Below are 15,500 nucleotides of genomic sequence, written 5' to 3'. Positions count from 1 at the left end.
GAATGACATGGTTCCTTCACACTCTCTAAAATTGATGGATGAAGGTCTTTTTCTCTGTAACACCACTGTGAATTTGTGGACTTACTCTATAAGGCCAGTCCATGCAGCTATTTTCAGATTTACTCAGATTTTCTAAGGCAGTGTTCATATCTGGGAAGAGGGGCTTCTCAGGAGTCTCTGACCTTTCCTTATACCCCAGCAGCCTCTACTGTGACAGATCACCACTCTTCAGACCTAGAACTACCACCATGCAAAAGCTCTTTTGTGTTGGTGGGAAATTTTCTTTAGAGTCCCTGCCTAGGCCCCAGAGCTGTTCACTTTGCAAGATCTGCCCATTTGCAGACTCTGCCAGTGGGCAGAGATGGAGGCCTCAGGCTCAACTTGAAGATAGTTTGTCCCTGGGAACACAAGTCATATCTCCAATGTCCTGCCACACTATTTTTGTTTCTTGCAGCACCTGTGTCCCTGTTTCTCCTGTATCTCTGCACTGTCTTCCACTCTCAAGGGTTCTAAAACGCATCAGTGATGACTGTTTGAGAGCATCTGATGCACCCTTTTTCTGATGGTCTGGAAGATTCAGTCTGCTTTAGGTTCAAATCTTAGTAATAGTCAATTGTTTCAGCCCCTTCAGACAACCTAGGATAAGGCCCATCTATTTTAACTAATGAACATACTTTTATTGTAGTATTACTAAAAATAATTTTTTCAACTCGAATGGACAATTATTGGGCTTCACTCCAACCTAAGACAAAAAAAATAGTACAATCAAAATAGTGATTATCAGGACGAACTCGAGGCCAATGCTGTTGCTACATATCTTGCCCTTTGACCAAGAGTTAGCACTACAGACAACATTGATACCTAAATTAACTGAAGAGTCAAAATTATTTAAACAGGCTTACTCACTCTCCCCAGAAAAACAAAAAGCTAAGAAATCATCTTTAATGAAACATATTAGGGAGATAGTCCACTAACTTTATCTGCTTTGATATCCTCTTGTTCTGACAGCCAATGGTTTGGAGGACAGAAATTTCTCCTTGTGTCTCTAGACTTCAGCATTTTCACTAGGTTGGTGATAACCTGAAAAGGAACGACAGGGCTGTGTCATACAAACACCTCACAGAGCAGGCAGCAGCACTAACCAGAAGACACTGGCATAAGTGCTTCACCACCGGGATGTGACCTTTCCCAGCTTAAAAACATCTTCCTTCAAGGACCACAAGAACATGCTGGAGGAACAAACCAAAAGAAACAGAAAAGCAACAACACAGGTGCATACACAAAGTGCTCTTTTAAAAATGAGGTCATGTGACCCTATCTTGGGGGAGGGGGGAGAGTCAGTTTGTGCCTTCAACCATGAGGGAGCCTATGATTCATCAGATGGTGGTGGCATATGCCTTTAATCCCAGCACTCGGGAAGCAGAGGCTCATAGACTTGTGAGTTCAAGGCTAGCCTGGTGTACAGAGCTAGTTCCAGGACAGCCAGGGCTACACAGAGAAACTCTGCCTCAAGAAACAAAATGAGTTCTTCTCATTTGGGAAGCTGCTAACCTGCACCCCTTGTATATTAGAGTAATTAATTTTATTCCTTCTCAAGTCTCTGATGGGGTTGAAGACCAGATAGTTTAGTTTTACAATTAAGCTTAGCTGTTTAAGGGTTGTTTTTAGGTCTAGATAGATGTTTTAAGTTGATAATGATGAGATATGATAGATATTGGTTTACATTCAGAATTTTAGACACACCAAGATAGGAAAGATCGTTTTCTTCAAGGCCGCCAAATACAAATAGCCAAAACACTAAGAATGTAACATTTATATAATTCCTGATTGTTTCATGGTTCTTCTTGCTGAGGGTAGTTTATTATATATGTGTGTAATAATATAAATGTAAATGTAAAAATTAAATATTTAATAATAAAAAAGATAGTAAAAATTTTTCCTGTAATAAAATTAAAAGACAAAATGGGAAGCAGGGTGGGGAAGAGGTCAGGAGACTGGAGAGATAGCTCAATGGTTAAGAATGACTCTCTTCTCTTATAAAGGAGCTACCATGTGGTTCCTAGAAATTGAACCCGGGTCCTTTGCAAGAGGAACAAATGTTCGTAACCACTGAGCCATCTCTCCAGCCCCTTGGCTAGATTTTCAAGATAGATCTCTAGCAGTGCAATAGTTTACCCTGGCTATAATGAAGCTCCTTCGGTCACTATGTGAAAATTTTTTCTAGTTATTCTGAGAAATACCACACTCTACTAAATCTGTTTTCTCCACTCACCTTGCCTGTCTGTGCTTTTGGAGCTGATCAATTCTCAAGGTGGCCATGCTGACCAATTGCAACATCACATCTATGTGTGTCCTTTGTGAAGTGGATGCTTCTGGTTTCTTTTAAGCCCATCTTGGCCTTAACTCTCTTTATCAAGCTCAGGTGGCCACTAACTTTTGTAGTGGTTTCAGATGCTCAAGCCAGCCTCAATATTACTCTCTCTTCCTGCTGCCTTTCTATGTAGATGTAGAACTTCCACCTACTTCTTCAGGACCATGTGTGCCTGCATGCTGCCATGTTTCCCATCATGCTGATAAACTGTAAGTCAGCTCCATACTAAATGTTTTCCTTTATAAGAGCTGCTGTAGTCATAGTGTCTCTTCACAGCAATAGAAACCCTAACTAAAGCCTAGCATGGTGGCACACGCCTTTAATCCCAGCACTCAGAGAGGCAGAGGCAGGTACACCACTGTGAGTTCAAAGCTAGCCTGGTCTACAAAGTGAGTCCAGGACAGCCAAGGCTACACAAAAACACAAACCCAAACCAAAAAAAAAAAAAAAAAAAAAAAAAAAAAAAACCCAAAACAAAACCAAAAACACCCAAAACCCAGAAAAAGAAACCCTAGGACAAATATGAATGTCCCATTTATGGGTCATTTATTCTCAGTAATTTGGCCAGTTATGAGTATCTGAAGTAATTGCTTATCACTGCAAAGAGCAGCTTTTCTGACTAACGGTAACAGCAGCAGTACTGTATAGGCATATATTTAGAAGTAACTGAACATCATGTTCAGTTAGCAATGAACAGCAGATACCCCACTATGGCACAGGACCTCTTTAGACATGAACTTTTGACTAGGCCTACAGTATGAGGGATAGTTAGCAGAGGAAGCTAATAGCCAAGTCTCAACTTTGTTTTTCTATGTCCCATGACCAAACTGCTTTAGTCTCCTGAGGTCTGGGATACACAGGTCCACCACATTTTCTTTTCCCAAACAGGAAGTACAAACCAACAATCAAGACAACAAGACTCATCTACCATAGCACACTCTGCTCTCTATGTGACAATGCACATCCATGTGCCTGCCCCTGACACACTGCCTTTGATAAGGCCTATTAAATGTGGTAGCCAGATACAAAGACATATCAAGCAGGATTTACTGCCTCTTCACTGGGTTAAAGTAATTACAGCCATAAATTACAGTTCAAAAAGAAGTTTATAAAGTTGATAAATGCATGATCTGTTTCAACAACATTGATGCAGAACTTAGGAACCAACCTTACTTCTTACAGTGACAAGTAAAATGACTTTAAGCACTTAAATTCTGTGTTCTGTGACCAGCCAACAAATTAATTCAAGAAGATCATCTCTGACTGAAAAATGAAAATGGTCTGCACTGAAGTACAAAGTTAAGACTTAGTGTTTACAACTCTGTCACTCAAAAGAAAGCCAGAAATTAAAGGCAAATGCTTTCACATCTTTTGGTTAGTTTTACTGTGATTGTTTCAACTTTAATTTGGTACTGTAATACACATAAACGGTACATGGATGGCTTTGTTCAACAGTCAACATCTCCCACATAGAATCATTACCATATGAACAGAGAGGTAATGCTTGCTTTTAGGAAAAAGGGACAACTCCCTACTGTTTGCGGTATTTTATATAAAAGTCATTTTTTCCTATAAGAAAAGCTAATAGCAGCTGATCACTCATGGGTCATACTACTCTGCATGATTTTGAGAGTCTGACTCATAGCAGGTGCTGTAAAACAGGGGCATCCTTTAAACGGTTCTATTCTAAGGCCGAAGTCTTTGCTAAAACACAATTTCAAATAGAAATCAATCCCATTTAAAAAAAAAAAAATTGGGATTTTGGATGTAGCTCAGTGGTAGAATGTTTACCTAGCATGGTCAAAGGCCTGGGTTCAATCTCTCTCTTGATAAGGCCTATTAAATGTGGTAGCCAGATACAAAGATATATCAAGAAGGATTTACTGCCTCTTCATGGGGAGGGTGTTTGAGACAGGGTCTTGATTAATTCACCTTGAAGTCACTATAGCCCAGGCTGGCCCCATGCTTGTAATCACTCTGACTCAGCAACCCAAGAGCTGGGATTACTAGCATGCATCACTGCCCTTGGTTCTACAAAATTTTTATTTAATGTTTAAGCAAAACAGAATAGTGTCAGGGTGAAAAAAAAATCTCTCATGTGGCATTATTAAATTCAGATATTCCTAAGCCCCAAAGATAAGACTGCCATATGAAATTATAAAATATCCAGTAGGAACTGTGAAACAGTGAAGTTACACAAAACCTGGTGTCCCACAGAAGGGGAATGCTACTAGAAAAGCTCCCAAAGCTTAATTACACATGGACAAGAAAATATACACACTACCATATGGCCCAGGTCCATGAATGTCTACATAAGCACTCCAAGTCTGAAATAGGTGAGATAGCTTATTTGTAACCTAGAAAAGGTGCAAAATAGCCCATCTTCAAGGAAGAGCTCAATAGGCAACTTTTAAGGTTTGCTTAGAAATGCAGAGAGGTGATTAAAATAAATTGTGCAAACATGTATTACATCAAACTGCACAAATTATGAATTCAATGATGCATTAGACCTGTATTCACACAATCAAAACATTATCAGTTACTTTCACTGCTGCTAATGCGTATGCTTCTAAGTGAAATGTGTTGTAAAATCAGGCAGAATGGGCTGCAGAGAGACTCTCATAGACTTGTAGGATGAATAAGCAGTCCTTAATTAGCCCATCAGGTTAAGTGCAAGCATTAATGGGTCTTTCCTAAAGTCTAGTTTGACATCTTTCTCCAAACATGGCCAAGAAGAAAGTTCCATTAGCAATATTAATACAAGCTTAGTTGATCATTTTCATTCAATTAACTTCTTTCAATTAAATAGATAGCTTGACAAAAGCAGTGATAAAAGACCTGAAGGGACAGCTGATGACTCTCATGGAACATTAGTGTTCGAGAGGTCGCTGGTATTAAACGGCCTGTAAATCTAGCATTCAATTTGGAAGATGCATTTCTTCTGCACTCACTCCTTTAATGAGCAATTTTAGCTGACTAGATGTGTTTGCAGCAGAAATTGCATGGGGGTCAGAGTCAAGCACCATTTCCCTGCTCTTTTTTTTCCACTCCAAGTCACCCCACTCCTGCCAGCACTCCGGGCATGGTACCCCATAACTTCTTTTTTTCCGTGGTTAGAAATAAACACATTCTGGAGTAATTTATATACGGCATGAATCAAAAACTATGACTAATTTTATGTCTATAATTCCACCTTATAAAAGATTAAAAAAAATGATTTTTACTACCAAGAAAAGATCTGACTTAAAAATGAAAATATTTAACACGTTTTATTATTACTTTAACTGGTCAAGGACATTTTACATATGTATTAACTGTGTGATACAGGTCTCCAGGCTTGGTAGAAAGAACCTTTACCTATACTGAGCCATTTCATCAACACAAAAGCAATGATTTAAAATGGAAGCAGATATAAAATAGAAACAAGGCTTTTCTTTAAAAGTTTTGCAAATTAAAGTTATGCCTGAAATCAACCATCACATTCCTATTTTTCTGAAAGGAACTAAGCAGAAACATGAGCTCGATTCATTCTCCACCATGCCACATACCTTGAACAACTGAACCCATCGCTTCTGTTCCATTTGTATGCACTGTTGCATCTCAGAATTAGTAGTGACCCCAATACTCTGAAAAGCAGTAACATATTCCTCTCGAACTTCTGGCTTTGTTTCTGGGTATGCTAGCTTGATAATCCCCAAGCAGGCATCTCGAAGGCAGCGAGACAGCAGGATTAACTCCTCCAGAGTGAAAGGCATCATGGATGATTGTCTCTGACCTACAACTAAAACAACCCAATTTTCCACCAGTTTTTTTTTTTCTTAAATCAATATACACATGAAAACTTAAAGAAGGAGAGGTAAGGAGGGGGCAGGGGACTGGGAGAGAGAGAGGGAGAGAGAGGAGAGAGTGCGTACACCTGAGGGCCAGCCTTTCAAACCCATTTTTCAAAATTCTCACCTTCTATAGGATCACCAAAAAATTCATTGTCATGTATGGAAATCAACGAATGACTGAACAAGGAGCTGAAGAGGTAAAAGATTGGGATGATTCGACTAGAATCTTCAAAAGACATGGGTGAACCCCTTGATATCACCTGAAGCAATGGCACCATAGACCTAAAGTAGGGGGCAGGGAGAAGCAAAATGGCTATTTTAAGTGAGTTTTAGCTTAGGAATTAAGACATCAGATAAATATATTTAGTAAAGAACAAATTTACATTAAAAATAAAATTAACTTAAAGGAAGGAAACGTTTTCCTCAAGAAAACACATGTTAGTAACTGGCACCAGAAAAGACAAGAGAGCCTACCAGATCAACCTTTTTGGTGTGTTCCTGCTCCTGCCCCCTGCAGCAATAGGCAGCTACTGAGAGTGGACATAGTCCCATGCCAAAGCCCTGCAGAGTTTTAGATGAAGACTTGGTTCCTGCATGGAAAATTATCCCCTCTCCCTGGACTTACATTTTAAAAAGGCCAACATCTGTGGCAGGCAGAACATTTTACCTAGCCCCTGCTTTCAGGAAGGTCTTTAACAGTTCTACATTGAAGCCAAGTTAGAACCTTCAGCTTTTACTTCTTGGGGGGAGAAACTTGTTTCTCCTGTCCATGTTTGTAAGTGGCCCCCTAGCATGCCACGTGGATGGGTCTGTAGAAAACTTTGTGTCTCTACTAATTACCACAAGCTGTGATCTGTTCTTTTTTTTCTCATGGAAGTCTGTCAAACAGAAAACACAGCTAATTTATTACAAACAGGGAGGCCTCTACAATGCAGTCATCATTACACTCTCTTGCCTTTTTTGGAGACAGGGTAGCCCTTGCTGTCCTGGAAGTCAGAGATCCACCTGCCTTTGCTAAGATTAAAGGCTTGTACCACCACACCCAGGTCCCAAAAGTTATATTTTGAGGGAAGATGCAGAAACTAACACCACACATGCACGATGACAGAGTAGGAGCCTGCCTATTCTTACCATGGGGGTTGGGGGGTGGGGTGGGAGGAGGACTCAGGAGGGCTGGGGGTTGGGGGTGGGTGGGAGGAGGACTCAGGAGGGCTGGGGGTTGGGGGTGGGTGGGAGAAGGACTCAGGAGGGCTGGGGGTTGGGGGTGGGTGGGAGGAGGACTCAGGAGGGACTAGTGGACTCTACAGCCAGGGACAAATGAAACACAGGCCATTCTTCCTGTTAAAAACACCAACTCAAACATCCTTCTGAAATCAGGTCAATCTCAACCAACTTGGAAGCAAATAAAACATCTATAATTTAATGTGATAGGCAAGACACCAAAAACTAGGTGAATTACAGATAACAATGAGCCATCACATGGATCCACCCTCAAATGAGGATTTGTACCTGTGTGTGGTGAGTGCTCCCTCCCCCTACTGAAGGGTTTTTAGTTTTTCCTGCTGAATGGAGTCTTGTTTACAGACACCCTGAGGGCCCCTCTGTGGACAGTACAGTGACAAGCAGAGTAGCCTGTTGCTACCTTTGGTAAAGAGTTGCCTGTTTGCTGGCTGTCAGTAGCTTCAGCTTCAGTAAATCTGTCTTATTTCAAGAGGAAATATTGGAAAGAACACACTTGAATAAAAATAGGTCTTGCAAAACATCTGTCCATGGGCACAGTCAGTGGTGCCTTTAATCCTAGCACTTGAAAGGCAGAGGCAGCCTGGGGTGAGGAACAGGCTGCATTTCAGTTGGGCCTGGCACCTCCTGGCTACCTGATAAGACAATGAGGCAGACTCCCAGGTCTCCCAGCTAAACTAGTCTTGCTGTGAAATTATCCTCTGACTAAATTCACTGCCATTTTCAGAAAATCAAGTGTTTTGTTTTTAATTTTACTCCCAAAAGTGGTATGATGAGATGCTAACTAGGAATATATTAATACATTGTTTATGTTCCTGGAAGGAATTTAATAAACTAAACAAGTAACAAGAAACTCAAATTTCTCAAGTACCTTTAAAAGTCTATATAACTTTACCCATTGTAAAATAGCATTAATAATTTAATATAATTAACAGTGTCATTTTTCTTTCACACATCATGACTCCATTTCCTCACCAAAAGACAAATGTCGTAAACAAGCAGGCAATTATCAAGTTGAGCATACCAGTATCTCTGTTGCTAAGCTGGGGTACACATAGGTCGATGATAATTTCCTGTTCTAATGATCTCCAATCTCCTCTTGCCCTAAGTAAACTGTTGTTCATGAAAGTCAAGGTCATGTCAGAAGGATTTAAATGCACCAAAACCTTTTATTTTAAATTTTCTAAGTATGAATCTAATCTAGGTGTCTCTAATCTCTGCTGAGCCCACATAAATCACTCAGCCTTCGTGAGTGTCACTAGACACAGTGGGCTGAGAAAAACTCTAATTCAAGTAAGAATCAGTAAGATTCAATGAGAAACATAAAAGTGATTCAGAAAAACTCCCTTCACGTTAGATTTTCGAATATGACGGGTGCTACTACTCCAGAAGCTGAGGCAGGACTTTAAGTTCCAAGCCACTGGCTGCAAAGTGAAACTGTGTGGTTTTTGCTTTATTAAAAACAAAGAAACAAACAATAACCAAAACAACAACAACAACAAAAAACCAAAACAAAGAGCAGGGGAACAAGAACTGGAGAGACAGTTCAGCAGTTAAGAGCTGGCTCTTAACTGCTTGATTCTCACAACCCATGTGACAGCTCACAACCACCAGCAGCTCCAGCTTCTGATCTCTATAAATACAATCCATACATGTGGTACACAAACATACATGTAGGTAAAACACCTGGACATGCCTGGTGTGGTGGTACATGCCTTTAATCCCAGCACTCAAGGAGGCAGAGGCAGGCAGGCAGATCACTGTGAGTTCGAGGCCAGCCTGGTCTACAAAGCCAGTCAGTCCAGGGCAGCCAAGGTTACAAAGAAAAACCCTGTCTCGAAAAACAAAAAACAAAACAAAACAACAACAACAAACAAAAGCAAAACCACCTACACACATAAAATGAAGTGAATTTTTCAAAAAGAAAAAAACCCCAATGCCTCAAATTTTAAAAACAAATGTCCCTTCAGATAAAAGCCACATTCTAATCAAGTTTATAGGTAAGTTAAATGTAAAACTAGGCACTAATTTTTCTTTTTTTGGCGGGGGAGGGGGGAGTGTACGTGTGGAAATTAAGGCCATTTGGAATACAATCTCCTAACATGACAGAACAAGTTTAAGCAGTAATTAAAAATGCCCTTACAACACTTCCTTTAGGCTGCCACTTTCCATGCCCTTAGGCTCAATCTGTAAGCCTGTATAGCACGTACCCTGTGATCATCTGTGTTGTCATGGAAGAGATGAGAAACCAAAGGTGCCTCAAAAACCTGGCATTGAAGGCTAAACTGTAGAGAAGCCTGAAAACAGAAAAACGGGAGGAGTAAGCTATTATTTACTTGAATCACTACTTAAAAACAAAGCTATACAACTATACAGTGAAAACAGTATACAATTTAAAGAACTCACATTAATACCACAAAAGCTCACATCTGACACAGGCCCCTTGGTAAGGAAACTGAAAAGAGCCATGTACCACAGCTGCAGGCAGGCAGGCCTGGCTCTCATCTACTGTCACTGTCCTGAGATTGAGTCAGGATCCAGCAGCCCTGAGGACTCAGAGCTGCTTTCACTCAAGCTTAGGCTGCCCTCTCCACTATATGGCTTACTGAAAACAGTAATAATAATTCAAATTTGCTTTGTGCAGTGGCATATAATTTTAATCCCAGCAGTTGGGAGATGGAAGAAGACCAGATGGTCAAGGCCAGTCTAAGCTACACAAGACTTTGTCTCTGAAACAAACAAACAAAAACACAGACTTAAGATGGTAACAAAAACATGTTTGTAAAACAGAAATGTGATTTACTATAAGCATTTTAGAACCAAGTAGGGGGCTGGAGAGATGGCTCAGCAATTAGGGGCACTGATTGCTCTTACAGAAGTCCTGAGTTCAATTCCCACCAACCACATGGTGGCTCACAACCATCTATACTGTGATCTGGTGCCCTCTTCTGGTGTGCATGAAGACAGAGCACTCACACACATAAATGAATAAATAAATATATTTTTTTAAAAAGAACAAAGTAGGAAATATCAGAAGATAAAAATTTTAAAGCAGTTCCATCACAAGAAGAGACTATATTTTAAATCTCAACACAGTAATCTCATGCCCTTTTTAATGACCTCTCTGTTCCTATCATACACTGAGCCTAACATAAAAAACAAGAGGCAGTCCAAATAACTAGCACCACAAGTCAGCTTCTGACAGAGCAAGCCCCGAGTTAATTCTGCTTGGAATGTCTCAGAACCAAATCACCTGCCTACAGACTTTTCAGATGCCTCTTGTTCCTCCCATGGAAATAGCTGTGAGGGTGTTTTAAAAAGCTAGGTAGAGCTGGGCATGGTGGCGCATGCCTTTAATCCCAGCACTCTGGAGGCTGACACAGGCAGATCTCTGAGTTCGAGGCCAGCTTGGTCTACAAAGCGAGTCTTGGACAGCCAGGGCTGTTACACAGAGAAATTCTATCTCGAAAAGCCAAAATAAATAAATAGATAGATAGATAGCTAGGTAGTGTATTCCACAATTTATGCTACTGAAAGCAGAAAGATGTTTTAATTGGCTAAATTTTGCAAGAAGAGTGTTAATTTAAAAGGCCATATGAAGGCTGGAGAGATGGCTCAACAGTTAAGAGCACTGGCTGCTCTCTCAGAGGTCCTGAGTTCAATTCCAAGCATTCACATGATGGCTCACAACCATTTATAACTACAGCCTCATGGTATCAGATGACCTCTTATGTGCAGATAGATGTACATGCAGAGAAAACATCCATATACATAAAATAAATAAATAAATCTTTTTTTTTCTTTCTTTTTTTTTTTTAAAGCTCATAGGAGAAGATAAATAGTAAGGCTTGGATATACAAGGCATCTCAACCTAAAAATCTCAATTACATCAGCTAATTTCCTGCATTTAATCCAGTATTTCATACATACTATTCCGTATTTATGTTTTCTGAATACACAATCAGAACTATGAATACTGGGTATATTTTGCTATGAAAAAATAGCCCTAAGAGGGGCTGGAGAGCTGGTCAGCAATTAATTTTTGACTTGGGCTGGAGAGATGGCTCAGAGGTTAAGAGCACTGTGTGTTCTTCCAAAGGTCCTGAGTTCAATTCCTAGCAACCACATGATGGCTCACAACCATCTATAATGAGATCTGGTGCCCTCTTCTGGTGTGCAGGCACACATGCGGGCAGAATACTGTATAATAAATAATAAATCTTTAAAAAACAAAACAAAGCAAAACAAACCCATTCCACACAGCAGCTCACAACTACCTGTAATTCCAGTTCCAGGTGATCCAATACTTTCTTCCCTTCACAGGCACCAGGCACACATGTGGTGCACACATATTCATACAGGCACTCACATTTGCTTTTGAGAAGATTTATTTCATGTCTATGAGTGCTCTATCTTCAGGTACACTTACAGGGCAGAAGAGAGCATAAGATCCCAGTATAAATGGTTGTGAGCCACCATGCAGTTGCTGGGAATTGAACTCAGAACCTCTGGAAGAGCAGCTAGTGCTCTTAACTGCTGAGCCATTTCTCCAGTTCCAATAAATATATCTTGGGAAAAAAAGGAAGGAGCCAGGCTGTGGTGGCACATGCCTTTATCCCAGCACTCAGCGTTCAGGAGGCAGAAGCAAGAAGCTAAATGGCTGGTGCATCCTTGGAAGGAAGGAATCTAAAATGACTCTGGTGCACATGTCTTCCAAGTTTACTCCCAAGTTTTCCCCCATTCTTTTTATATTGACTGTAGGGTCTCATACAGCCAACGATCGTCTTGAATTCTTGATCCCCCTGCTTCTACTTCATCAGTGCTAGCACTATATGCATGGGCTACCACACAGGCAGTAAACTATGTCATTAGAATTCTCATAAATGTGAAATTAGCTTAAATATTATATGAATCCAAAATAGCTGTTAAAATGTTTAAAAGTTTATTGGTTTTATATAGTCTTTACTCATGAAATAGAATGCAAAATTTAAAGAATAGAGAGCTTACTAAATCTACTGGTTATTCTGACAATATACGTTAAAAGACAAAATCATAGTTGAAAAAATAAAATGTCTCCAGTTACATCCTTACTTTTTCTTTAAAGCATTAAAGAAATACTTATAAACCACACGAGCAATATATAATAATTAATGATATATATACAACAAAACACAAAATGTATTAGCAGGATAATTATCTACCCTGAATTATAAAATGACAAGGTAATCTGTAACTCAAGAGCTAAAGAGTAGTCATTACTACTGCATGTTAACAGTGCTGAGAAGACACAGGGCACATCGCTGTCTGAAATACAATGATTAATAAATGAAAGATACAATAAAATTGACTCACTGTATTAGATTTTAGAGGGACAAAAATCAAGCTTATATTGAGACAGAACTGACTCAGATGCCTCATGGACACTTTAAATATTTTAACTACATGGACACTTTCCATGTTAAAACTACAGGCAACCTTACTGGTAACTGATATTGGCTAAAGAAAAGATGACCCTGTAAGACAACAATGCAAAGAATGTGAAACTGTCCTGAAAGCAAACACAGGTGGGCCTTCGTTAGAGTATGAAACTATTTCTGGTTTTTGATAACGCACCTCTCTGGCAAAACATGACCTAAAGTATGATAGTCTGACTAAGTATGTAACTCAACCAGAATAGGGCTCACCGAGGAAGACATAACCAGTTTTAACCTTATGACAGTGTGTCCAATGGACTTCCTACAAGAAGGGCTTGTTCTAATCTGTGCAGTGATCCCTAACCACACTGACTAGTATGAATGAGGATTTGAGTTTACTAACATAATATAGTATTATGTATTATAATATTTCAATGTTAGGACACACATAAGTAAATGATGAGCCCATTTACTGGGATGAGAAGAAAGCAAGTTTCTGGGAGATGTGGGGTTCCTAGTGGACAACATGGGAAGCCCCACATGACATGGCTCTAGCAGTTCAACAAGATTCTGGAGCTCCAGAAAGTTATTAAATGAAAGACAGAAATTTAAGAGCCAAAGTACCAGCTGAGAGAGAACTATAAAAGTAAAGAAAAATTTGAAAAGTTTAGTAAAAACAGAAAAAGAATCCATAAGAAAAACTAAGCAAGAGAAGCCCATGGGTATTTAAAAAACAAATTACCACCACCCCAGCACCAAAAAGAATGAAAATAATAGTATCTATAAAGGGGAGCACATAAAAGAGGTCAGGACAATGTAGGAGGAATAGTCTTGTGAGTTGAAATCAAAGCAATGCTGAGACTCTGAGCCAGACTGCAGCAGAACAAAAGCAACCCTCTCAGTGCCAGACAGCACTCATTGAGACCTTTGTGAACTTACTAAGGACAAGGATAATTGCGTAACAGTTTGTAGCTCTTCTGGTTTGCTTCTGCCCTCTGATAGGTGCTGAATAAATGTCAGGCTCTATAAAGGAGCATAGGTTGGGCTGCTAACTAGTGAAAATAGCTTCCAGAAAGCTATCCAAAGCTGTAGAGGACCCCCCCCCCCCAAACCAGCTCATTTATTCATCAAAATGGCCTGGCTGGAGTCATTTTCTAGTCTATGGGCACCAGCCAGACTAAGAAATAGATACTTCCTTCCTATATGTCTCCTCAAGAAATACACACTAAGCCTATAAAAACCTGTATAGTTTGTTGAGTGAAGCAGGCAAACCTGAGTGAGCTGATGGAGTCCCTGGTTGGCCATCTGGTTATATCAAGAAAAGCAGCTGTGCAGACTGGTTAGGCAGTGAGAGTCAAACAAAGGCCAACTGTGCTCATCTCAGTGCAGCTAGAAGTGGAAGGCTGGAGCACCTCACGTTTCTGCTGATACTCCCTCAGTAACTTCAGATCCCTGGATAGAATGGTGCTTAGATGGTATTTAGTAGAGGCAGTCGGATCTCTGTGAGTTCAAAGCCAGCCTGGTCTACGAAGCTAGTCCAGGGCAGCCAAGACTACACAAAGAAATCCTGTCTCAAAAGCCAAAATAAATTTAAAAAAAAAAAAAAAAAAAAAGAAGACGTTTGTAACAAACTTACTAGTTTAAAAAAAATTAGGGGCTGGAAAGATGGCTCAGAGGTTAAGAGCACTGGCTGCTCTTCTGGAGGTCCTAAGTTCAATTCCCAGCAACAACAGGGTGGCTCATAAGCATCTAGCCAGGCATGGTGGCACACACCTGGAATCCCAGCACTTCGGGGAGGCAGAGGTAGATGGATCTCTGTGAGTTCCAAGCCAGCCTGGTCTACAAAGCGAGTCCAGGACAGCCAAGGTGACACAGAGAAACCCTGTCTCAAAAAACCAAACCAAACCAAATCAAACCAAAAAAAACAAAACCAAAATATTAGGTTTGGGGCAGTGGTAGCCCATGACTTTAGACCCAGCACTTGAAGGAACGCAGATCTCTATGAGTTCGAGCCCAGCCTGGTCTACAGATCAAGTTCCAGGACAGGCAAAGCTATACAGAGAAACTCTTGTTTCATAATAATAATAAAAAAAAAAGGTGTGTGTGTGTGTGTGTGTGTGTGTGTGTGTGTGTGTGTGTGTGTGTGACTTGATAGCAAACTCAACAAAACACTACAGTTAAGAGTTCTCTCCACCTCTGCAACATTCTAGCTAGTCATCACTTTCCTGAGTTTTTGTAGGGCAGCCAATCTCTATACAAACACTGAGTAATATACTGTCATCCTTTTCTCCAATATTATGCAGCTAAGCCCTTACATACAGTTCTGTCTCTTTTCTTCATATCCATTTGTCTCAGAAATCTCTACCAGTGTAAAACAAACAAACAAACAAACAAACACCATGTCCTTTATAATTCTGATGGCACATGCTAAACAAAATTAAACCTATCAATCCCAGCTCTGAAAAAGCAGTATAAATTTAAAAACCTACTATATTTAACACACAGAAAAAGTCCTGGAACAGTTGCTCAAAGGAACAGGGCTGTACTTATGAAATTGAGCCAGCACAGAAAGTTGCTTTATTCTTTAAATACCTTTGGAATTAAACACAACTAAGGCATATATTCAACAATTACTAACCAAAG

General features: G+C 40.0%; 1 protein-coding gene across 1 annotated transcript in view; it reads right to left on the bottom strand.

Annotated features, from left to right (window-relative positions):
• Ube3c (ubiquitin protein ligase E3C) overlaps window positions 1-15,500 on the bottom strand; it is a 105,749-nt gene that overhangs the window by 42,973 nt on the left and 47,276 nt on the right. The window contains exons 11-14 of the mRNA XM_051152228.1: window positions 9,654-9,740; window positions 6,329-6,486; window positions 5,920-6,152; window positions 976-1,080 (exon numbers count right to left, since the gene is read on the bottom strand). Coding sequence (XP_051008185.1) covers window positions 976-1,080; window positions 5,920-6,152; window positions 6,329-6,486; window positions 9,654-9,740 — 583 coding nt within the window. The remainder of the gene's footprint in view (window positions 1-975; window positions 1,081-5,919; window positions 6,153-6,328; window positions 6,487-9,653; window positions 9,741-15,500) is intronic.

This window comes from Acomys russatus, chromosome 10 (assembly GCF_903995435.1).
Source record: "Acomys russatus chromosome 10, mAcoRus1.1, whole genome shotgun sequence".
Lineage (NCBI taxonomy): Eukaryota > Metazoa > Chordata > Mammalia > Rodentia > Muridae > Acomys > Acomys russatus.
The sequence above is the reverse complement of the archived record's forward strand: the minus strand, read 5'-3'. Positions and strand labels throughout refer to the sequence as shown.